This window comes from Lepidochelys kempii, chromosome 3 (genome assembly GCF_965140265.1).
Source record: "Lepidochelys kempii isolate rLepKem1 chromosome 3, rLepKem1.hap2, whole genome shotgun sequence".
Taxonomy (NCBI): Eukaryota; Metazoa; Chordata; order Testudines; family Cheloniidae; genus Lepidochelys; species Lepidochelys kempii.
This window is the reverse complement of record NC_133258.1, coordinates 76661032-76687587: the sequence shown is the minus strand read 5'-3', so window position 1 is coordinate 76687587 and position 26556 is coordinate 76661032. Positions and strand designations below refer to the sequence as shown.

Here is a 26556-nt window from a genome sequence, read left to right as displayed (position 1 = left end):
TGTGGCCCAGTTATTAAATGTAAACATTTATAGGCTAATAGTTCTAAGTCAAAACAGTAAACTGTTTTTATTCAAATGAAAAGTTTTATTTGGGGACTAGAGATATATTGTTTTCTTAAACTCAGAGTGGCATTTTGTTTTTAGTTCTGCAGCAAACCACATAGAATTCCATTCATCAAAGCATTAATCTACTGAATACTTTTTTCCTTTGTCCTTCCGTCCAACAAAATAAACCCTGATTATTTACCTAGAAAAAGTAATAGTTTTTTCCACCAATTTTCACCTGCTTTTGTTGTTGTTGTAATAAACACTGATAAATTCCTGGGAAAAATTAAATACAATAAAAACAGAAAATGAAGGGCCCTAATCATATTGCATATGCTAAAGGGGGTCAGCATAAGGCAGAAAAGCAACCTTAGTTCTGGCATTTCCTAATTTTTGTGTGATTGACTTTGTAACTTTAATGTTCTCTTAATATTGTTTTTTAATGTAATAGGTTAGTTTATATTTTTGACTTTTCGTTTAGCTATGCAGTCTATATAGGTAGTGGCCTGACAATGCTCTGAAGGCCTCCCTTCCAATCAGAGAGGAGGAGGAGATTGTTTCCTCGTTATGCCTTAAAATAGCTTTAGGATGTCAACTTAGTACATCTTTCCTAATTTATAAAGTGCTATAAAGGTCTACATTTTTTCACTAATAATTATGTAATTATGTTTAAAATACAAAACAATCATATAATCTATTAATACTGTTTTTATGCTAATATTCATTAACTCTTAATGAAGTTTGGTCAGTGTGTTTTTGGTAAAAGTGAAAAACGTAACAGTGGTGTAGTTAAGATTAACTGATTATGTTAATGTTTTAAAAGTTATCCTACTTGGAATACATAAGAAAAGAAATTTGAAGTTTCCAGCATAGTAGATTTAGCCTTTGGGATTAAAGATTTGTGACTAATTTCTAAGAGGATCCAAAAATTACTCCTTTAATTTTGCTGTCCTTGTATTTTCATTGCAATACTTTGTTTTCTTTCAGATTGGGCAACTTGTTTTTAAAGGCATGAAAAGACTAAACCGAATCCAATCAATAGTTTTTGAGACTGCCTATAGTACAAATGAGAACATGCTGATCTGTGCACCCACCGGAGCTGGGAAAACTAACATTGCCATGCTAACTGTCCTGCATGAAATTCGCCAGCATGTTCAGCAAGGAGTTATCAAAAAGGATGAGTTTAAGGTAGGAATTCAATGAACCAAAACCAACTTTTTTAACTCATAAGATAAAACCCATTATACAGTTCTACCCATTATATGAAATCAAGAAATTTTCAAGGGTATTATACATCTCCAAGTCTCATAGAAAATGCTGGTGATTTACTTCATTACTATTAAACCAATTCCTATTTGTGCTCTGAAAATCTTATTACGTATGTGAAAAGCTATGAAAATACATTTTGCTTTGATGCAGATCCAATTCTCAAAGTAATGAGGCTGTATAAACAAAATCCATTGTCCTCTAAACAGTGGCACACTTATCTAACAAAGATAACTACTTTTCATATATCGCTATTAAGATTTTTCACTGTAAGTGGCTACAATCATATTTCACAATAAATTGTGATTTGTGTTGGTTGCCATGAAACAAATGACATTGTGCAGTTTGCTCATTTATCAAGCTCGTGTCCTTTTGGTGCAGATTGTGTATGTTGCTCCTATGAAGGCTTTGGCAGCTGAAATGACAAATTACTTCAGCAAGCGTCTGGAGCCACTAGGCATCACTGTGAAAGAGTTGACGGGTGATATGCAGTTGTCAAAAGGTGAAATTCTGCGAACACAGGTATGTTTTGTTTCAGATGAAGAGTGCCTGTGTGCACGCATGTGTGCACACTTTCATTTGTTAAAAAACTTCGTTGTCAAATGTTGTAGTAGTTGGGATGTAACGTGCTATTAATTATACTGCATATGTTTAAAATGGGACCAAAGTTTGGAACACATTCACAATGGAGAAAACTTTCAGATAGATCTGAAACACAAACCTAAAATGATCTATTTTTTCACTGAAATTTGAGGTTCAATCTACAATCCTATAATACACCCACAACTTTCCCGGTTTTATTAGGTCCCTGGATAGACCCATGGTCTCTTCATTGCTTATAACCATTAGTAGAACCAGGTCCCTTACTTCTGGATTACAGCTTTTTAATGGATTATTCCTACCTTTGAATGATTATGTCAGGGATTGTGGTACTAGGTATTCCATTTAAAAAAACAACAAGAAAAAACAACCCCATACCCCACATACACCCAAAAGTCAAGGAGCATCAGGTCCTTAAATGGAAAATGCAAAACAAGTTTGAAATATTACGACAATATTGTTGTGTAAATGAATATTTTGTCAGACGTCTTTTTAAAGTATACAGTGGTGTTGTAGCTGTGTTGGCCCCAGGCTATTAGAAAGACAAGTTGGGGAGGTCATGTCTCGTATTTGAAGTTGGTTCAATAAAAGATATTACCTCACCCACCTTGTTAATCATCTTTTTAAAGGGTTAATAACCTTGAAGATTCTGCTGATGACTAATCTCAGTATATTTCCTTGGATAAAGAGCGTTTAAGTGATGAAAAATATCAGGCATCATTAATGAAGTTCTTTTTGCCTTTTGAGAAATTCTAGACATTTTAATAACTGAATTTGCATACATGACTTCATCTGCAGGGTTGTGCAGCATGCACATTTTTCGTTAGCAGATACGACTATTTCCATATTGCCTTTTTTGTTTAGAAAAGAGGCTTTTATCAGGTGTATGTTTTGGGCAAGCAGTCTTTCAGCCAGTGATGTAATGCTTGTTTGTATTGTGGAAAAAAGTATTTGTGTTTTTATGCTTAAACTCCTTGTTGTTACCCTTTTGACTCCTAATTTCATGAATCCGAATAAGCTTTGGCTGTATTGATTATGTATTATGAACACTTATGTGTCATTAATCCTGTAGTAATTAACATTGATTCAATTGAGAGATACTCTTTTCTTTTTAGTTTTGATATGCTTTACATCTCCGTTATTAGACTGGAGAGTTCTTTTCCTATGTTAAAAAGAAAATATAGATGTATGGATTGTAAATCCAGAGGCGATGATTGTGATAATCTAGCCTGACCTCCTGTACAGTACAGACCATGGGATTTCCCTGAATTAATTCCTGTTTGAACGAGATTTTTTTAAAAAACATCCAGTCTTGATTTGAAAATTCCTCATGATGGAGGTTTCACCACAGCCCAGGTATGTTGTTCAATGATTAATTACTGTCACTGTTAAAAATATACACCTTACTTTTAGTTTGTCAAGCTTCAAGCTCCAGCAATAAGCTCTTGTTATACCTTTGCTGGACTGAAGAGCCTTCTCATCAAACTTTTATTCCTCATTTTCAGTGCAGACTGTGATTAAGTCACCCGTTAATCTTTTCTTTGTTATACTAAACAGATTGAGCTCCTAGAGTCTTTCACTATATGTAGGGCTCAGTGTCTGTTACGTAGGTCACGGAAAGTCACGGATTCCATGACTTTCCACAACCTCTGTGACTTCTGCAGCAGCCAGTGTGGCTGAATCCAGGCTGCCCAAGCAGCTGGCTCTAGGGCCAGTTGCTCAGGTGGCCCTGGGGACAGCCACACCGGCTGCTGCTGGAGCGGTCCTGCATCTGGCTTCTTGGGCAGACCCATAGCCAGCTGTGCTGGCCACTGCTGAAGCGGCCCTGGGACCAGCTACACCAGCTGCTGCTCAGGCGGCCCCGGGCAGCGGTCCTGGGGTAGCAAGAGCAGCTGCTGGCCCCGTCACGCCCCCCTGCAGTGGACCCTGGGCTTTCTCCTCCAGCAGCGGCCCTGCGTGGCGCACCCCCCTTACCCCCCCGCAAGATTTATTCAGGGGTATTTATAGTATAAAACATGGACAGGTCATGGGCCATGAATTTTTGTTTATTGCCCATGACCTGTCCATGACTTTTACTAAAAAAAATACCCATGGCTAAATCGTAGCCCTAACTATATGGCATGTTTTCCAATCCTTTGTTTATTCTTGTGGCTCTTTTTTGAACCCTCTTCAAATTTTCAGCATCCTTCTTGAATTGTGGACACCAGAACTTGACACAATATTCCAGTAGCAGTCACACTATTGCCAGGTACAGAGGTAATATAACTTATCTGGTCCCCCTAGGTATTCCCTCTTTATACATCCACAGATTGCATTAACCCTTTTGGCCATAACATCACATTGGGAGCTCATGTACAGCTGGTTATCATCAATGGTCAGAAAGTCTTTTCAGAATCATTGCTTCTCAGCTTAGAGCCTCACCATGCTGTACGTATGGACCACATATGTGATTCTTAGATATATGACCTTACATTGACCATATTGAAATATGTTTGCTTGCGTCCAGCTTACTAAGCGATCCAGCTAGCTCTATATCAATGTACTGTCCTATTAATTATTTACTAGAGCCCAATCTTTGTCATCTGCAAGCTTGATAAGTCATTTTTGTTTTCTTCCAAGTCATTGACAAAAATGTTAAATAGCATAGGCCGTTCCCCACCAGATCCCTTTACAAACACACCAGCTTGATGATGATTCCTTATTTACAATTACATTTTGAGAGCTATCGGTTAGCCAGCATTTAATCCATTTAATGTGGACCATGTTGATTTTATATCATTCTAGTTTCTTAATCAAAATATTTAGTGGTACCAAATGAAGTGTTGTATAGAAGCGTCTAAGTATATTACATCAACGCTATTACCTATATCAACCAAACTTGTCTTGTTAAAAAAAAATCAAGTTCGTACGACAAGATCTGTTTTCCATAAACTGATGTTGGATGGCATTAATTATATTACCTCATGGTTTTGCCCAAGGCGATAGAGTGCAGCGGGCTGCTGGTGTCTCCAGTTGATTCTCACTGCTGCATATTCCCGCCCAGTATCCAGATTTAGATACTGGATTATGCTGAAGTTGAAAATCTGTGCTTCCTGCCCCCTGCTTGTTTTCCATCAGTGACGAGCACCAGCACTGTTTAAACTCCTTGGGGGAATCCCATATTGTGATAAGGTGCAGTATCTGCCTCTCCTTCCATGCCCATGCGTTAGAAAACCAGGTTCTCTGCCTCAAGAAGCACCTCATGGAGGTTGCCATGGGACCAGTGTCAGATCCTGGCCAGGGAACCTCCCCTTATATCAGCCTGAGTAGGCGAAGAGCGCTCCCCCTACTGCAGAGCCTCCATTGGGTTCTGCTGGTACCAGCACTAAGGGCCCTGCTGCGGGGCCTAGCCATGAGGCAAGGGAGCATGCACATAAGCATGGCAATAAATTTTTCTCCATGCCTAAGAAGGATTTGGCACCATCCACAAGATCCGGCCATGGAGGAACCACACTTTCCAAGACTCACAAGAGCAAGAAAGCCTGCACCGATCACTGGATCCATAGGTACCGACCATGGATCCTGTGACTTCGCCAGCCCCTGGGAACCATTGGTCTCCAGACAAATGTAGTTACCAGTACTGGTCCCTCCAGTAGAACGACTACCATTGACCGCTAGGAGACTCTGAAGTGCTCTGGGTCTCCATGAGTTGTTTGCATTTGAAGGGCTGCTGTCATCATGAGCCCCGACCTGGTGACCTGCTCACAGGGATCCTTCCTCCTGCTATGTTCCTACCACCTCCCATTCTGGTGGTTCCAGCAGCACCACCATTTGGGGAGGTCTCTGATTCGGATGATACAGATGTGTACATTGGCCAAACCGGACAGTCTCTACGTAAAAGAATAAATGGACACAAATCAGACGTCAGGAATTATAACATTCAAAAACCAGTCGGAGAACACTTCAATCTCTCTGGTCGCTCGATTACAGACCTAAAAGTTGCAATTCTTCAAAAAAAAAATTCAAAAACAGACTCCAACGAGAGACTGCTGAATTGGAATTAATTTGCAAACTGGACACCATTACATTAGGTTTGAATAAAGACTGGGAGTGGATGTGTCATTACACAAAGTAAAACTATTTCCCCATGTTTAACCCCCCCCCCCCGCCACTGTTCCTCACACATTGTTGTCAACTGCTGGAAATGGCCCACCTTGATTATCACTAAAAAAGGTTTTTTTCCTCCCGCTCTCCTGCTGGTAATAGTTCACCTTACCTGATCACTCTCCTTACAGTGTGTATGGGAACATGCATTGTTTCATGTTCTCTGTGTATATAAAATCTCCCCACTGTATTTTCCACTGAATGCATCCGATGAAGTGAGCTGTAGCTCATGAAAGCTTATGCTCAAATAAATTTGTTAGTCTCTAAGGTGCCACAAGTACTCCTTTTCTTTTTGCGTTTACAGACTAACACTGCAGCTACTCTGAAACCTGAAAAACTAAAGTCACTGTGGCAAAATAAAACACGTGCATGCCCAAAGTATAGGGACAGTTCTGAAGAACTTGAATTTTAAAAAGTGGTGTTCTGCCGCTGTTGGCTGTACAGCAGCAATTTACAAACTCATCTTATTTCTAGAGCAGTGTGAATATCAAGCAAGGAAGTAAACAAAAAGTCTTATTAATTTTAAGCTTCATTAGAAATGGAGGGAGGGGGAGAAATCAATGCTTACCAGATGGAAAAGGGAAAAAATGGTCAGTGAAAGACATCTAATTCAGCTCCTTTTAAGGGGTTTACAGAACTGAAAGTCAAGTGTCTTTTTAATAGTAGTGAACAACTGAGAAGTAATGTTTAAAGTGCTCATTTAGAACAATTTAGTAACATAAAATATATGCAATAAAACTTTGATTCTTCTTGGTACCCTTGTTGCTCCAGTAACATCCTTTCTCCTACAAAGTTTGCTATCCAGTTTCTGTGGAAGAGATCAAGAGATAACAAAAATCTGCTAGTGATGTATATAAATGGGCAAAGAGGAACAAACTTCACTTGAGACATACTTGTTCTTTTTGTGCAGAGATTGGATTAGGATCCATTTCATCTCTTCATTGAAAGAACAATGAAAATGCAGACTGGTTAGATAGGCAGATAATGGTCCAATTGAACTATTGTCTAAGGCATCCAATTTCCAAGTAATATAAACATTTAGAATTCAACACGAGGCTTGGTTGCCCAACCGTCACCATACAAAAGCATTCAGCTATTTTTTTGAAGAGAGAAAGTGGTGAGAAAGGATGCCTTTTCTCACCACTAGCCACAATCCTCCCTGTATACATTCCATCTGAATGTTCAGTCTCCAAAGTACTCTGAAGGATGAAATCAGAAAGCACAAAGTAATCCTAAATATCCTAAATTTACTAATAAAACCATGTTATTCAGACCAATTAGAGATTCTGTAGTCCAAACCTGCCTCTACTTCACAGGCTAGATGCCCTGTTTCATGGTCTAGTTCTATATGCAAAATCAGCATACTGTGACGTTGCACTCCATATGCTTTATGAAAGTATGCTTATGAATGTGAATATGATGTAACTGGAATATGCTTTATGCAAAAGGTCTCTTGTAAGGTATCATTATAAAGCTTATAATCTACTGAGTGTGTTCATCCAATTTGTATGCATGTATCATCCTTGTATCTGAAGCTAGAAATACGAGGTATATCTCTGAGGTCCTATTGTAACTATGCAAAGTGTGGGCCATTAATGGTGGTTTAGAATCTTGATAGCTCCCATTGACTCGGACAGTTGGTTGTAAATGGTTTGTTTACCTGCAAGCCTTCCTGTGTATGTGTGGGCCAGCCCATGGGTAATGAAGAATGAGGTGTCACAGGGACATGTAACCATGTCACCTGATAATGAAATCCATCTTAAATCTGGTACTTTTCCATTCAGAAGGAGGGGTGGTGACCCAGAGAGACAAAAGATTCCAGCCTTGTGCCAAAGCTATAAAAGGGACTTGAGTAGGACAAAGGGGTTCTAGTCATAAGAAAACCCCTGCTTATCACCTAAGATGTCTGCTGGAACTAACAAGGACTGAACCAGGGAAAGGATTGGACCCAGACTAGGAAGGAGTCTAGTCTTTGAAAGAAGCTTATTGGAACATCTCTGAGGGTGAGATTACCTGTAAATCAGTTTCTTAATGTATTAGGTTTCGACTTGCGTGTTTTTCCTTATTTTGCTTGTGACTTACTTTGATCTGTCTGTTATTACTTGAAACCACTTAAATCCTACTTTTTATACGTAATAAAATCACTTCTGTTTATTAATGAACCCAGAGTAAGTGATTAATGCGTGAGGGAGCAAACAGCTGTGCATATCTGTCAGTGTTAGAGGGTGGACAATTTGAGTTTACCCTGTATAAGCTTTATACCGAGTAAAACAGATTTATTTGGGGTTTGGATCTCATTGGGAATTGGGTGTCTGGGTGCTGGAGCCAGGCAACCTGTTGAGCTGTTTTCAGTTAAGTCTGCAGCTTTGGGGGCTGTGTTGCAGCAGGCTAGCATATCTGGCTCAACAAGACAGGGTTCTGGAGTCCCAAGTTGGCAGCGAAAACAGGCTCGGAGGTAATTTAAGCACATCAGGTGACAGTCCCAAGCTGGTCTCTGTGACCAAACCAGTAACACGTATCTGAATCTGACTGCTTGGATCTAAGGGCTTGTCTACACTGGCACTTTACAGTGCTGCAACTTTCTTGCTCAGTGGTGTGAAACCCTCCCCCTTCCCCCCCACCCCCCTCAACCGAGTGCTGTAAGTTTCAGTGCTGTAAAATGCCAGTATAGACAGTGCACCAGAGCTGGGAGCCGCACCCCTTGTGGAGGTGGTTTTTTTAGAGCTCTGGAAGAGCTCTCTCCCAGCGCTGTGCCGTGGCTACACAAGCCACGTTAAACTGCTGAGGTGGCAGCGCTTTAATGTTGCCAGTGAAGACATGCCCTTAGACAGACAAGGTGGGTGAGGTAATATCTCTTTAGATGAACTTCTGTTGGTGGAAGAGAGAAGCTTTCAAGCCACACAGAGCTCTTTTTCAGGTCTGGGAAAGGAACTGCCAGTGTCGCAGCAAAATGCAAAGTGGAACAGATTGTTTAGCTTAAGTAGTTAGCATGTATTCTAAGGGACCATTCAAGGTAGAATGGCTCGCTTACACCTTTGCAGTCATAGGACAAAAAGAGGGGGTTAGTGAGTTAGTCTGTTGTGATAAGCCATAAATTCTGGTTTCACTACCCACATAGTTGTTGGGGCAGTTCACACACAGCTGATAGGGTGTTTTTGTCTTTTATCATTTCCCTGTGTGAACTCATTTGAGAACAGAGTGATTGTCTGACCCAATAAATATGTGGGTGAAACCAGGATTTATAGTTTTACTACAAACTATAACCCACTAATTCTCCTTTTTTGTCCTATGACTGAAGAGGTGTTAACAGGCCACTCTTCCTTGAATAGAATGAATATTCCTGTCTGTGTGTCTTTTTTGTAACTTAAGGTTTTGCCTAGAGGGATTCTCTGTGTTTTGAATCTAATTACCCTGTAAGGTATTTACCATCCTGATTTTACAGAGGTGATTCTTTTTTACTTCTATTAAAAGTCTTCTTGTAAGGAAACTGAATGCTTTTTCATTGTTCTAAGATCCAAGGGTTTGGGTCTGTGGTCACCTATGCAAATTGGTGAGGATTTTTACCAAACCTTCCCCAGGAAGTGGGGTGCAAGGGTTGGGAGGATTTTGGGGGGAAAGACGTTTCCAAACAACGTTTTCTCAGGAACCCAGATAAAGTTTGGTGGTGGCAGTGGAAGTCCAAGGGCAAAGGGTAAAATAGTTTGTACCTTGGTGAAGTTTTAACCTAAGCTGGTAAAAGTAAGCTTAGGAGGTTTTCATGCAGGTCCCCACATCTGTACCCTAGAGTTCAGAGTGGGGATGCATCCGATGAAGTGAGCTGTAGCTCACAAAAGCTTATGCTCAAATAAATTGGTTAGTCTCTAAGGTGCCACAAGTACTCCTTTTCTTCTTCCTTGAATAGTCCTTTATAATATGTGCTAAGTACTTCTGCTAAACCATCTGTTCCACCTTGCATTTTGCTGTGACACTGGGAGTTTCTTTCCCTGACCTGAAGAAGAGCTCTGTGTGGCTTGAAAGCTTGTCTCTCTCAGGAACAGAAGTTGGTTCAATAAAGGATATTACCTCCCCCACCTTCTCTCTCTCAGATCTTTGACTAACACGGCTACAACTTTGCTGCTTGGATCTTGTAAGAGAGTTAATAATAATTGAAGCAGTCTATTTTCAGGAGATGTTCCAAATTCTGTTTGCTTCTAGCAAAAGATCCTCCTCACTAGTGTCCTCCAAACAATGAAAAAGGTTACAAAGAAAGTATCAAGTTCAAGAACTCTGGGAGCCTGAACATCCTAAAGTTTCTACAGATGCCCTTTCCTTACACTTAATGTAAAGATTCCTAAAGGAACTTGGTACAAAGTCTTTGCATTCAGGGACTTTATCCTTATTCCCCCAAAACTTCACCTGGCTCCAATCCACCTGCAAAACTTCTGGTCTCCCTTCTCCCCAGTATAACTTCTGCAATGCAGTTGTATACTGTCAATGCAGAAATCTTTGCCACATTGGAAACTGACTGTGATGACTGTGAAAAATAAATAACAAACTACTGTGCTGTTTCTATTCCTCGTTTTTGTAATTATTTCAATTTTAAAAATCAGGGGTTTTAGTTGAAATAGAGCTTTGCAGTTTTTCCATTTTGCTTCTCCAGAGTACAGAATTTAGGGACCTTGCTGCAGAATTTAAATCCAGATTGCTATGGAGTACAAGTTCCTTTCTTGTGTACAGTTGACTGCTTTGAGTCTATTCTATTCTTTACAGGTTCCTTTATCACCATAGTATCTGAGTGGCTACCAGTAGTGCATTAAGTGACATAACTAACATCTGCTACATGTGATTTATTTCCTCATCCTCTCTCCAAGGGGAAATGGCAGTGTAGTAGGATTTTTTAACGTGTACATGCTGCTTAATATTTATATTACAGAATATATATGTAATGATGGTTTTGGGATATCAGCTATCATGGGGTGTTGTTCATTTGGGCTTTACAGTAGCCTCAAAATGCTTTTGTTTTATGTAATTGACAAGAATGTATGCTACAGCTTGAACAGGGTTTATCAAAACCCCCCGAAGAGAACTATCCTTTTATAGTTCTGCCCAGTGTCTTACAGTAAACAATTACAAATATCTTTGAAACCCCCTGTACCATGGAGAACACAAATGGGTTTGAACTAGTACAGATTTGTTTGTAAATCACTAGGCTAGGAGATATAACATGTTTTTGTGACGCTGGCGTATGCTGGCATTTTGTATTATAAACAGATGGCTCTGTTAGCATGATGTCTTAGCCTGTGGTAGACAGCTGTAACCTTTAGAGAATCACAGAAATAGCTTCCTGGCCCCCAAGCATATTAATGCCTAGAGGGAGATAGTATTAAATAATATGATTTGATACATGTGTGGGTTCCACTTTAATTGCATTTATGCTGAATTGTGCTTTTATTAAGGATTTATTGCTGTATATGCAAAGGAACTGGCTGTTTAAAGATAAGTAGGGAGATCTATGACATGGTAATAACAGGAAAACACATTTAAGATGGCTTCATGTTCACACAGTAGAAACATGGAATTTCTTTACTTTTCAAGAACCATCAAGTCATTTTGCTATTTTGAGTGTGAAGGCCACATTTGCCAAGGGAGGTGCAACTAGTGTATTCACAAAAATACACATGCCTCTGCTGGCTTTCCCTTGTATTTATGTATGCTGACAGATTTGGTGATGCATATCGGTGGTGGTGGTGGTTGTTGCAGAAAAAGGCTTGTTAGAGAATGGTTTATCAGTCTCTGAGTTGTTGGTGTCATCTTTTTATGGCTGCTGAATTAAAGTGTTAATTGTAGTTTGAGAGTTGTGAGGAAAGGAACTTTTGCTTGGTTATCACAGCCATACTTATAGAATTTATTTTAAACACAACAAAAAACAGAAAAGTAAAACATTTGGGGCTCAAAAGTGGAATGCAATAATTAATTTTGAGAAATTTCCCCTTTTTGTTTAGAATGTCTTTTACTAGTAGCAAAAGTTTCCCTTGGAAGAAGTCATTTTGCTGTTGGATTTCAACTTCAGTTCTTGTTAAGACATTTCTTGCCCCTTAGACACACATGACAAATGTATACAAGAGGGAGAATGAAATAATAAAAGGAAAGGAAAACTTCTGCCTGGCTCATTCTTGTTTCATTCAAGTGCTGTAGACACGATATGGGACACACAGTTCAGACTAGCACAGTTTCAGTTCAGCTGCTTGAACCCATGGTGCTTGCGCTTTCTGGGTTGAACTCTGGTGGGCAATGTCTAGTGTCCTTCCAGCACAGGGACTGCTTCATGCTGGGAGAAGGCTGCCTGTGCTTGTTATGTTGGTAAGATCATGCAGTTCAACTAATACAGAATCTGGCCAAGCTTGAAATCGTTTAGACAGAAGACAATAAGGATAGGAAGGAGAGAAAGCGGGGACAAAGAGACAGCAGAAAGCTTAAACCTTGCATCCTAGTTTAGGATTTAACCAATTTGATGGTGATTGACCAGTGTCCGTCTGTGGCCTGGATATATAGGAGAATTTCCCCAAAATATTGTCTTAGATGAGATAAGATAGCAAGGTTCCTCAAAACTGTTTGGTTACTTAGCCTCTTGTATGCTATTACTTTTCAGTCACATTTAATCTGAGAAATTAGAACACTCTTAAATTTCATTAAGACCTGTAAAAAGTGTGTGTTAGCTCTGCATATGGACTTCTGTGCTTTAAATCATAGAGTTCTCATACCCATATGTTTCCCAGTTTCATTTTAATCCCAAGAAATGGGGTTTCACCTCTTCAAAAGGATAAGACACTGGTGCAGTTGGATTTGTGCTGTTGCTACTGGTGGGAAATCATGGCTCTTGGAATGAGACTTCATATTTTCCAAGGACCTAAATCACCAATGTTTCTCTATGTATTGGTTTTTTTTTGTTTTTTTTTTTTTAAATTCTATGGCGGGGATCATCAACCTCTGGCAAGCAGCCAGTCAGGGAAAGCTGCTGGTGGGCCGAGACGGTTTGTTTACCTGCAGTGTCCACAGGTTGGGCTGATCGCAGCTCCCACTGGCTGTGGTTCGCTGTCCCTGGCCAATGAAGGATGCAGGAAGCGGCGCGGGCCGAGGAATGTGCTGGCCACCGCTTCCCACAGCCCCCATTGGCCTGGAGCGGCGAACCATGGCCAGTGGGAGCTGCGATCAGCTGAACCTGCGGACGCTGCAGGTAAACAAACCGTCCTGGCCCGCCAGCTGCTTTCCCTGACAGGCCGTGTGCCAAAGCTTGCCGATCCCCTGTTCTGTGGTGTGGGAATTTGCCGTGATATTTGCCTTGAACTTCCACTTCATCCTTCCACATCTATAAATGTCAGTAATCTTTCCTTAAAAGTGTGCAAGTGATGTGAAAATGGTCAGAAAAGAGGGAATTTAAATACCTTGATGTCACTGAGCAAGCAGTATTTCAGTTGCTTATAAGTTTACCAAACGTTAACAGGTTTCAGAGTAGCAGCCGTGTTAGTCTGTATCCGCAAAAAGAAAAGGAGGACTTGTGGCACCTTAGAGACTAACCAATTTATTTGAGCATAAGCTTTCGTGAGCTACAGCTCACTTCATTGGATGCATTCAGTGGAAAATACAGTGGAGACATTTATATACACAGAGAACACGAAACAGTGGGTGTTACCATACACACTGTAAGGAGAGTGATCAGGTAAGGTGAGCTATTACCAGCAGGGGGGTGGGGTGGGGGGGAACCTTTTGTAATGATAATCAAGGTGGGCTATTTCCAGCAGTCACCTTACCTGATCACTCTCCTTACAGTATGTATGGTAACACCCATTGTTTCATGTTCTCTGTGTATATAAATCTCCCCACTGTATTTTTCACTGAATGCATCCGATGAAGTGAGCTGTAGCTCATGAAAGCTTATGCTCAAATAAATTGGTTAGTCTCTAAGGTGCCACAAGTACTCCTTTTCTTTTTGCAAACATTAACAGTTAGGGGTAACATTTTCTATGCAATACATTAGGCTTGGCTTAATTTAGTTTAGTTTTAGTTTAGTTTCAGCAAAAGTAGTTCAGCCATTTTCTAGGACTAATTATGGAAAAAATACATTTTTGTTCCTGTTTTAAAAAAAAAAAAAGTTACCTCTGTTTCATTCAGCATGCTTTGAAGCAGGGACTCAAAGTTTGTCAGAGTGGGTTGCCCTTTTGTCAGGAATGAGCCTTTTGCTGTACTTTGTAAAATATCAGTTTGCACATGCTGCGTTCCTGTGGCGGGGGGGAGGGAGTCTTTAATTCCATGATCACATATTATTATGAAGGTGTTAAACTAATAACAGAAAGGGAGGGTAAAAAGAGGGAAGATATGAGCACTTAGCACAAAATCAAGATGCTGAGACAAAATTAATCAAGGAACCAAAGGACATGAGCACAAGAAATTCTTTAATTGCCTGTACACCAATGCTAGGAGCGTGGGTAACAAATAAGAGGAATTGGAATTGCTCACTTATGAACATAAATTCAATTTAGTTGGTATTATTGAAACCTGGTGGGTTGATTATCATATTTGGAATATTAAAATCAATGGTTATAACCTCTTTAGGAAGGGGAAGTGGCACTCTGTCAAAAGAAAAAGGTATTGCCTATTTCCAAGTCAATTATAATTCAGAAGAAAATGATTTTGAATATTTATGGATCAGCATCCTAGCAGATAAAGCACAATGTGGGGTACGAGTTGGTGGCCTGTATTATATATAGGAGATCTGACTAAATGATCACAAGGGTCACTTCTGGCCTTGGAATTTATGAATCTATCAAAATGCATATACACAAGGGGGACAAATTTATGTTGCGTAATTCTTCCATTTTCTAAGTTTGAGTGCTTGACTTCGCAACCTTAATTTTTTTTAATGTAGTTTTTTAATGTATGGTGTTTTCATTGTCTTTTGATCAATAAACAAAGCTTATAAGATGCAAGCTTTTTTATTTAAAATGATCTGTTTTACAGTTCTCTTCAGTGTCCAACACTTTAACTTCTCAGTACTTAAAAACTAACAGCTTTATGTGTTTCATTGTAGGACTAATTGCTTAAGGAGAGTATTGTCACATACCTGATGGGGGAAAAAAACTGCAGATCACAGCCTCCATAGTGACTGATAGGCTCTTCTTTCATGGGTAGACAGGGAAGTGACAGAGTGGTGAGTGGGTAAACCTCCCAATGTGCCAACCAGCAGAGCCTTGCTGGCATAGAGGTGGCAATAATTCACTATTGGCATGGATCCAGTAGCAGATTAATTCTTTCCTGGGAGTCAGTTCTTTCCTTGTGCTGTCCCATCCCAGGAGTAGAACAGGACTGACATAATTCCCTTTCTTCCTTCCCCCCCAATATAAAAATGCCATTTTTATGGAGTGTATTGGCAAATTTAACAGGGCAACATTGAATGTCATAAATACTTTCATGCTTGATATACAAATAATTTTAAGGATCCCTTACTCTGAAAAATTCCAAGAAATTTCAATACAATCAACTTAAATGTTTTTTTGTTTTGCAGCAGTCTGTGTTATAGGGAAATTCTTTGGTTTTATGCTCCTGCATATTTTGTTTCAGTGCAGCCTGCTGAAAAAAAAGTCATTTTAATCACTTTTATTGTTGACTAGCACACATAGACAACTGACTATCATGTTTGTTCTCTGCTTGCTTGCCAAAACTAAATGATGATGATACTTCGAGCTGATTTCTTAAATTTCCTAGGGTTATATTGTAAATTTTCCTTTGTGAAGATATTATCCTCAGTGGTTTTATTGCTGGAACAGAGCTGATCATCAGGAAATGCAAGGATAGGACACATTAAAGGATTTTAAAACTTCTTGTGCTTTGCAACTATCTGTTATAAAATAAAACAAACAAACCAACTCCCCAAGCATTCTACAATATAAAAATCATGTAGTTTCTGAGCATACTCTGCCAAAGCATTTTTTGTAACCCTGTGTTTAAGAAGCTTTCCTTGTGACTAACACCTTAAGGTAAAGTGTCAAGGACTTACATTACATCATTCAAGAATCTTTTTTTATGTGCTGTTCTCCAGAGGAATTATAATATGGATGCTGTAACAGCACTGGTTAGTTAAAGTCATCATTTTCACTGAAACTTTGACTTTGGTAGTTTGAAACTGCAGCATACAGTTTGCAATCTTGTCTATATGAATTTAAACTGCTCAAAGTTAAACAAAATGTGTTTAACTTTGAGCAGTGTGGAGCTTGAAAATCGCAGTACATATTTTAAAGAAAAGCATTTTCTTTAATTTTTTTTTTTTGACTGGGATAAACTGAAATCTATCCTCAGAACAGATGCAGCTGTGTCATTGCAATGCTTACATACAGTGTATACCGCTTCTTTATTTTTCTCAAAATAGTAGAAAAGATGAGTAGGTAAATATTAGGTTTATGTTGAAGTTAGTTTTAAAAGGATTAAGACATTTTTGGTCTAGCACTTTGCTTTTAAAGTTTTTATAGAAAGAGAAATATTTTTGTTGTGCAACTGTAAAATAGCCAAAACACACACAAATGACTTGGATAATTGCCATATTAAAACTATATATGAAAACGATTATGACTGTCAATGTATGCCACAAAGGTCAGTATTGTGTAGTTTGAAATAGAAGGGAGATTCTTCCTGAAAATTAGAAAAGAGAAGAACATTAATCGCCTCCTCGGAAGAGCATAGGTAATACAATACTGATATAAACAATTTGTTTTTCAAAAAGCCACTTTTGAAAAATAAAAACAGAATTTATGCAAGTGTGGTTTTTAGGGGCAAAGGTAATTGTCTGGTTATTGGTGCAGAGATGATTTTTCTTGAGCAGAGAAAATAGCTTAGAGGACTGAATAGAGTGACGTCTTAAAGATTAGTTGATTAATTGTACTTGTGATGACAAAGCAGAAGTGAGAAGTGAAGCAGAGACTATGACTGTCAGAGCTGATAGGGTGAGTGGTACTGAGGATGGCAAATGGCATCAGGATCTTTGAGAAATATGGATGATTACCCTGATGGGTTTTGTCAGCTGATGGACTCTAATATTGAGTCATGAAGGCTTTATTTCTCTTTGAAATCTGATTCTAATACAATGGAATAATGCCTTTTTCTTTTTAAATTCTCACCTGCTAAATAAAACTAATCAGCTCCAAAACTACTTGAAGTAACAGAGAGAGCTATAAGTCTGCAGTGTCAGTCTCTTTTGTCTGAGATCTGCAGTGTTTTACATATTATGTACAATTCTCATGATCTTAATAAAACAGATTTAGTAAGAATTTGAAACCTACTGTATTTTTCTCTGTGTAGGAGATGGAAAATGGAGACGGTACATTTGTTTCTGCAATGAGTTATGATGGCAGTGTACTGTGTTGAACACCCATGCTACTAACTACATGAATGGACTTACTATTAAAAGGGGTGTGTGTGTGTGGTATATTGATGCGATAGTGACACTCTAGTAGTTGAAATGGAAATTGCACTTTCTGATTATTTTTTGTCATATAAATTTCTCAAAACATTAACCATTGCATTCAGATTCTTCATGCTTCGTTTCAACCCACAAATAATGGGTTTCTTTAAAAAAAAATAAAATAAAAAACAATTAAAAAAATCCAGACTTCAGGAATTTGAATTTGAAATATAGCTTTTAAAAAAATATTTTATTAAACTTCAGAGGTGGCAAAAATTAATGACAGAATTGTTACTAAGCCATTCAACAGAAGGATACCCATTATTGATCTACTTCTGGACCTACTCAACTGTGTAACTACTCAAGCAGTCTCGATTGAGGACTAGTGTCTCTGCTTGATTGACTAATTTGTTTTTAAGTAACTTCTAGAGGTTTGAAAACAATAGTGTGCATTAGTAATACATTATTTTCCTTAACGTCAGAAAGATGTACTAAGCTACGGTACTCAAAATGTATGATTATTCTAGAAAAATTATGCAAGTGATGTGGATTATTTGGGGGTAGGGTGGAGGGTTTATATAGTGCAGTGCTTCCAATATATACTAATTTAGATACAGTACAAAAATAATAGTTTGGAGAATGATACTTTTATTCTGAGAAGGTTTGCTTGCCTTTTGTAGATCAGCTCCATCCTTTTGTAGATCATCTCAGAGCTTTGGTCATATCATGAAGCATGCAGAGGTTTCCTTTGCAGGAATCAAGCAGCAATAATGAGGAGGAGTGCACAGGTTTTCAGAGTTGCTGTATTACCACAGTATTAAGTAGCCCCATATAGTTGGTGTCCTAGGTGAGGTCAGTGAGTGTGAAATTCCACTTCCTGTTGGCCAGTAGGGAAACATCCATATTATAGAACTCAGATTTTTAAAAAGACATTAGATCAGTCATTTCTTTGCTAATGAATTTCCATCTCTGATATGATTCTATGTTTGAGAATACTTGATACACAATTCTTTTCTCAGGGTTTCTTTGTTAGGAATAAAAAGGGGAGAATCAAAATCATGTATTTATCAAATTGTATTCGGGATCTGTCTTGTCCAGGTTCCCTCACTGACTATCATGGTTGGTGGAAGCTTTGTACCCTATATCCTTTTGGCAACTACAGCACTTGTATACATTGAAAATATATTAGGTAAGATGTCATTTGTTGTTCTGTTGGCTCTTTAATACATTGGGTTGTACACTTCCGTTCTCTGTATGCTCCATTGCTGACTAGTCCATTTCTTCCCTACTTTTGCTGCCTAATTGTTAGGTATTTATTTAGCCCTCATCTCTGTGGGGTCGGAGTTTGCTGTTCCCCTTCTCCAATGGACATTCATTTCCTGATGGTGACTCCTTTATCTTCCAGCTGGTAAGTCTCAGGGTTTGTTGAAAGCACTAGTCTTGCTGCTGACACCAGGCTCTAAGGGTATGTCTACCCTTCAATTCAACAGCTGCTTCTGGCCTGTGTGAATTGACTCAAGCTTGGGCAACGGGGCTGTAAAATTCCAGTGTAGAAGTCCCATCCCCACTCCCTTACAAGGTCCCAGACCCTGGGCTTCAGCCCAAGCGTCTGACACATTTTTACAGTGCCACAGCCCAAACCCCATGAGCTTGAGTCAGCTGACACGGGTCAGCCATGGGCATTTAATTACAGTGTAGACATACCCTCAGAGTGACTCCCTTTTCCCCTTGTTTCCTCCTTATGTTACAGCATCCCCTAAAGGAGACATTTAGACAGGCTCCTCTTCCTTATTTCCCATGCTTTACATTTACTGGGCTCTCTACAGTGAAAACTTTAGACATCTGTAGAAGCAGCTGAAGCTAGGAAGACAATCCATTAGCTGATCCACCAGCTCTCTACAGACTACCAGAAATGGTTCTTGGGGCACAGGTGAGAACCACACAGTGGCTACCCTTCCACAGCTTTGCATTTGAAAAGAAGAGTTAAAGCCAGGTAACACTTCTAATATTTCTTCCATCGTGTCTAACGTGAATGCAACTGCACAGCCACAGAGCTCCAGAAGCAGAATCTCCTCTTTTGATCAACATTTGGACTGGGAGATGTAACTTTACCAAAGGGCATCACAGTCTAATGCTAATAAAAGTAGTAAGAATTTTTTCTTCTCCCACAACATTTCTCTGTGGCATAATTCTGCTGAAAGAAAACTTCCTTTATTCTGAATGTTAAAAGATACGATCTTTTTAAAACCAGATTTTTTTCCTCCCTTTAAATGAAGTACTAAAAACTTTTATCTTTCATATGAGACACAGTGTTCCAAAATGACAGGTTTCAGAGTAACAGCCGTGTTAGTCTGTATTCGCAAAAAGAAAAGGAGGACTTGTGGCACCTTAGAGACTAACCAATTTATTAGAGCATAAGCTTTCGTGAGCTACAGCTCACTTCCTCAGATGCATATCGTGGAAACTGCAGCAGGCTTTATATATACACAGAGAATATGAAACAATACCTATTCCCACCCCACTGTCCTGCTGGTAAAGATTGATGTGGTGGTCAGAGCTGTGAGCTACTTTTTAAAATGTATAGCTGTCCTTAAGGAGATCAAAATCTCTTTATACCATATCGTTTCTGTTATCCAAAGTCTTCCCCATCTCATGCTGTGTCATTTTCTTATGGATTTTGCTTTGTATCAGGTGGATTTACACTCCACAGAACAAAAACTTACTTCCCTGTTATTTCTTCATTCTGCCTTTAGGGCAGAACTATGCATTAGAAAAGCACACCATCTAGAATATCTTTTGAGACAGGTAAGACTTAAAAAATCTACAGATTCTGTATCAAATTCCTTTGCCTCCTTACTTATTAAAGCATCTTTTCTATAAAAAGATAAGGCAACTGCTTGGTCACTCTTGAGATCAGATATTAGGAGCCTGCTGCGCCTCCACCTAGGAGCAGCTGGGACAGGTAGCCGCTTGCAGGGAGCCATGTGAGGTGAGCACCCCCCGGATCCGGCACCCCACACCCCCTCCCATGCCCCAGCCTGCTGCCCTGAGTCTCCTCCCGCACCCAAACTCCCTCCCTGAGCTTGAGCCCTAGCCCCGCATCCCCTTCCACGCCCCAACCCCCTGCTGGCTCTGCGCCCACCAGACTATAAACCAGAATTTCAATGAAGATCAGAAATGCCAGTTTATAGAGCTTTCCGGTTGATGAAGTGCTGGATAAAGCAGCTTTTACTGTACCGATGCAAGATCAAAAGGCAATAATTTGAATCAGAAGCATTAGTCTCCACATTAGGAATTGGGGATACTTTCTGTGGCCTGTATTAATCTCTAACTTTATAAAAGCATGAATCAAATCCAGTACAAGTAGCTCCCTTGTTTGCTAACTGCTACTAAACATACATTTGAATTTTATATGTGAATTGATTTCTCTTTCAAACAGTGAGGTCATGGTTTATTAATATTACAGTGTGTGCTGTTTTGCCTAAGACTTCATGGAACATTCATATACAGTACACAAGTTATCTCCTTTGCCTTTAATAATAGATGTCCATAGTCTGAGAAAATACACTATTAAAATTGGTATTTAACATTCTGTGTTTGAGCTACTCAGATCTTTCTATCTGGATTTTCTCAATTTGCTCAGGAAGGGGAGGACAGAGTTAATTTATTGCTTCGTTTCTGAAGAAAAATTCAGTTGAAATGATGCCAAGTAAAATTATAGTAATTTTGTACAGCAACAAACTTCTTCCACTCAATTTCTATAGTTAAATTGTATAGGATTATCTTTAATTGCATACTTTGTTGTGCATTCTTGTTTATTGGAAGTAAATTTGTTCACACCTGACTATTCTTGTTTCCTGAAAGTTTTTCTAAACCTGTCTGAAAATGAAGTCTGAATCTAATTTTTATTAATAAATGTCTATAATCTCTGTCATGTATTTTATTTCAACACTAAAATCAAACTATGCATAAGTTCAGTTTGGGTGAATAACCACTGCTCTGAATATATATATATATTTTCTGAAATAAATATATATGTATTTTTCTACAGTGTGCACCTTTTTTCATTTATTTTAAACTTTATCTGAATAAATTCAGTTTTTAATATATCTAAACTTGAAGCCTTTATATTAGTCACTGTCTCTGCAGAGGCTGGATATTACCGTGGAACTTTAAAGAACTAATGTACAAATATAAAGAAAATAATTGTGTTTGGGATACATGATCGATCCAGACTGCAGTTGAATATATTGAGAGGAAATATTTACTGCTTGTGGCTTTTTGGTTGTGTGGATAAGCCCAACAGTGTCACCTGCAGGTGAAACAAAGAGCTTTCTTAATCCTTCAAATGGGAAATCTAAGATATACAAGATAAGGTATTTATTGAAAATCAGTGAATAATTTTATAATACATATTTTAATGATTCTTGCCTTTTATTCTTAGGGTCAACTGTGAACAGATGGTAATTTTCTCAAATTACTTTGCTATAAAAAACTGCAAAATAATTTCTTGAAACAATTTGTTATATTTAACTTGCTTGCAAAGAGTTCATTTTGAATATTCAACGAGCTTAACTGTTAGAGTCCAGGGTCTGATGAGAATATTGGCATTTTTCTATTCATATTCTGCAATATTTCTTTAAAATTCATTTTTAGTGAACACTCCTGTTAATAAATTAATGCTAGGATATTTGCAGAAAGGAAATAAAAATGGAATGCACACCACGAAAGTGTGTTGAATTTGTGTTGAAATTCAAATTAATATTCACACAACTTTTTTTTTAATATTCTCCCAACTGTAGAAATATCTTGGAGAATCAACTTTACTTAAGGAAAAAAAAATATTTAGAACAGATTTCTTTCAATAAGAACTGGGACAGCTTGCATTTGAATGAAAACTAATATTCATTGTGAGATTTTAGGAAGAAACCTAGTTTGAGCAAACTACAATGGGGTGTATTTCATTTGAGAAGTTATAGTATGTAATGAAGGCCCTTTTTCATTCTAAGAATGTAAAAATATATTGGTATTAGCTTAGTAAATCTGCAGTTTGAATATGACATGGTGTACCATGATTGCATAATGGCTTATACTTTAAATCCTTAATGCTAGGGTTAGAATTATGTTTTTGGTTATCTTTGGAGATTCTCTCAATCCTGAAAGGACTTTCCTTCCCTATTTTCAGATTTTACCTATGTCACAAAAACACTTGTTTAAATGTGTTGTGGGATTTTTTTTTTTTATTTTTCTTTTTTCGTTCCAAAGGTACTCAGTGTAGCTAGGAAATATATGTAGGCAAGCGTAAAGCTAAACAACAATAGACTATTCAAAGGCATGTTTAAGACAGGAATACTTGATCAAGGAAGTAGCAAGAACAGCAAAGCAGTGATGCATTTATCATCAATATGGCTTCAGTATAAAGAAATAAAGTTTAATTTTTTGGGGGGGTGTAATCATCTAAAATTCTTCTCTTCTTGAATAGCAGGTATGTAGTAAAAGGCAGCACTTAAGTTAGTTCGACCCAGCTACGTCGCTCAGGGGTGTTTTATGACTGTCTATTTGACCAAGTGTGGCCACACATGGTTCAATCCTGAACTCAAAATTTACATCCATTTATTGTTTTTTATTCGCATTGTGGTAGAAACTAGAGACTGCAGCTGCACTGTGCAGACATATAATGCAGAGACTGTCCCTGCCCTGAAGAGCTTACAATCTAACTGTAAGATGAGATAATAGGTGGACACAACAAACAGCGAATAGCACAAAGGTGACCAGTGAGATAAATAACATTCATAACACTTCACCTGCCTAATGAGCAGCGATCCATTATACTGAATACGGGTCTGGTCTATGTTTTATATAATGTTTCTAAAAGGAGATTATATGTTCTTTAAAAAGTTTAATGCTTTATTGAGAGGACTTGAAGACTGAATAGCCCCCATGAAATAGTGACAGACTAACCAGCTTCCTCACATTGCCCTCCCAATATGTCCCCACATTTATCTAGAGGGATCATTAAGCTGAGGTAGAAAGAGGGATAGTTAAATGCCTATGACCAACATTATCATCTTTGTCCTCTCATCTAAAACTGCAGGACACAGTGATTCCTAGCATGGTGGTGGTTTTCAGGAGGAAAATATTTGTCCATAGTGAGTCAGACTGAGGCGATCAATTCATTTCATATAGCTAATGAATAAGTTTTAAATCACTTTAGATCATTACTGACCTGGATTGTACTTTAGCGTCTTACCAATGGGTACAAAGCTAAATCGTCCATTCAGCCTATTCTTTGAACCTTCCCAAAGTCTGCTAACTTAGGCGACGTCTTCGTTAGAAACACTGTAGCAGTACAGCGACAGCACTTCAGTGTATACATTCACTACAGCAAAGGGAGAGGTTCTCCCATCAATGTATTTAATCCACCTTCCCAAGAGGTGGTAGCTAGGTTCCATCAATCTAGTGCTGTCCACACCAGGGGTTAGGTTGGCTTAACCACATCATTTGGGTGGGGTGGATTTTTCACACCCTTGAGTGAAGTAGTGGGGTTGACATAACTTCTTAAGGGGAGACCTGGACTTATTTAGTGCTGCTGTTTACTGCATATCTGCTATTCAAGAAGAGAAGAATTTTAGATGATTAACCCCCCCGCCCCAGAATTGAACTTTGTCAGGGGTAGCCAACCTGTGGCTCTTAAGAAGTTAATATGCAGCTCCTCGTATAGGCACCGACTCTGGGGCTGGAGCTACAGGCGCCAACTTTCCAATGTGCGGGGGGGTGCTCACTGTTCAACCCTGGCTCTGCCACAGGCTTTCCACCGCTCCATCCCTTCCCATCCCCTCCCCTGAGTTTTCCATGTCCTCGCTCTCCTCTCCCACCCCCGCCCCGAGCCTCCTGCGAAACAGCTGACCGGGAGATGGGGGAGGGAGAGGGAGGCGCTGATCGGTGCGACTGCCGGTGGGTGGGAAGAGCGGGGTGGGGGATTGATGAGGGGCTGATGACTTATTACTGTAGCTCTTTGGCAATGTACATTGGTAAATTCTGGTTCCTTCTGGAGGCTGGCCACCTCTGCTTTATATTGAAGCTGTACTGATGATAAACGCGTCACTGCTTTTCTGCTCTTGCTATTTTCTTGATCAAGTATTCCTATGTGAAACATGCCCTTGGCAATCTATTGTTGTTTGGCTTTACGCTTGTTTACATATATTTCCTAGCTGTGTTGCCCAAGGTGAATATAATTGGGAAATGCAAAAAAACCAAACATACATACATAAAAAAAACACCCACACCAAAAAAAATGGGTTGAACCCTCTCAAGGGAAGAACATTTAAAAAAGAAACCTTTATCATGGTATGGTTTCTAATATAATATTAAAAATTCTTATAACCTTATTGCTTTGTAGTATTTTCAGTAAATGGCTGTTGAGTTTTTAGCATTAGGTCTGTCTCAGTGACTTTCATTACTTTGTTTACTAGAAAATAATAGAAAATTACCCCTTAACCATGTACCTAAACATAAATATCATCGTCCCAATATTACACCTGTAATACTACAGTGTATATTTAAAAGTTTCTGCTGGTAGCTTCCTTAATATATTCCTTTTATGTATATAGAGTGGTTGTTAAAAGAATAGCCCATACCACACTATTTTGTTCAGACATTGGGAATGCCTTACTTGCCGCTTGCTTTGCTTCAGGAAATGACATTTATAAAGCATAAATGTATGTCTATAGCTTCCATGTGAAATAATCTGCAATTTAGTGGCCAGTAGTTCTCTGAGTCATTGGAAATTTAAACAAGTTACACATTATTTTAAACCAATTGTATTCTAAAGAATGACACAAGAAATATATCCGTATGGAAGGATGTATTTTACATTTCTGCATTTTGTGAAAATCTGCGTGGTCAGATTTGTGATTCAGGCATGCATTACTTAGGGCAACGAGAATAAAATACAGTTATACACCTCACTCTAGTGCTGTCCATATTGCTTCATAAATCAGTGAAGGATGATGTAATGCTAATCAATTCAATTACAGTTTAATACGTCACTTCAGTATTGTATTTATTTTAAATCTAGATGGAAAACACCAAAGCTTTTGGGTTTCAAGAAAACTCAACAATTCTGTCAACTATTATTGTTAATCATGTTGTTCAACATTGGTATTTATACCTGTCTTTCCAGTTTTAGATTTTTGCCTTCTCTAGTTAAATTGCATATGGTGTTGACTACTGTGTAGCAATAAATGATGAACAATACAAATTAATTTAGACACTGTCCTGCATGTGGAGAAGTTCCTTAATTTTGGGTCTGTTTTGTGTTTGCAGAAGACACTTTATGAAATACATTAAAAATTCTAGCCAAAACCAGTGATAGTGGAGAGGGTGTGGGGGAAAATACAGCTGTAATTTTATATTTTCTTATTTAAGATCAAGGCTGGAAATCCTAATGTTAAGCTTTTTTAAACGTTAATACAAAGCTACAGTAAGAGAAGTGAATAAGTAGTTCCTGAGTTTCTCAAAAGAAGACGATCTAAAAAGATTTAGAATTCTTATATAAAATGGTAATAGATCGAGGCTTGAATAAGTAGTCTTATGAAATGATGTTGCTCATAGGCATATAGTTAATGAGATCAAGCAACTTATTTAAAGTACCAAATATAACACAGATATTTTGATGCCAAAGAAAGCTGTTTGTCTGCATAGAAGGCATATTATTAAGAAAACTAATAAGAGAGTCCCCTTTTGAAGAATGTCTCATTACTTTTATTGATCGCTTAGTTAAAAAATAGTTGTAGCACTGTAGATCCCCTGGTGTTGGTTACTGATTATTTTTTTACTTTTGCAAGATTTAATGGTCTCTTATAAAATAACTTAAAATGTTCTGGGCAAAGAAGTCCACATATGTCTATAAAACTACTGTATAACTGTTTTGTGCTTCCTCACATACAAAAAAAGCACTATAAATTTTAAAGGATAAAAAAGCAGTCTTTATAGTTAATGCAAATGATGCATTAAGCTAGACCCTTTTCTCAGAGTACAATTTAAAGGTACTCACAAGTCCAATTATCCTTGAT

The 26556-nt window shown here is 38.4% G+C and overlaps 1 protein-coding gene across 9 annotated transcripts in view; it reads left to right on the top strand.

Moving 5' to 3' along the window:
• ASCC3 (activating signal cointegrator 1 complex subunit 3) overlaps positions 1 to 26556 on the top strand; it is a 508597-nt gene that overhangs the window by 136362 nt on the left and 345679 nt on the right. For all 9 annotated transcript variants that reach the window (XM_073336867.1, XM_073336864.1, XM_073336863.1 and 6 more), the window contains 2 exons: positions 1033 to 1233; positions 1693 to 1833. In XM_073336867.1, the coding sequence (XP_073192968.1) occupies positions 1033 to 1233; positions 1693 to 1833 (342 nt within the window). The remainder of the gene's footprint in view (positions 1 to 1032; positions 1234 to 1692; positions 1834 to 26556) is intronic.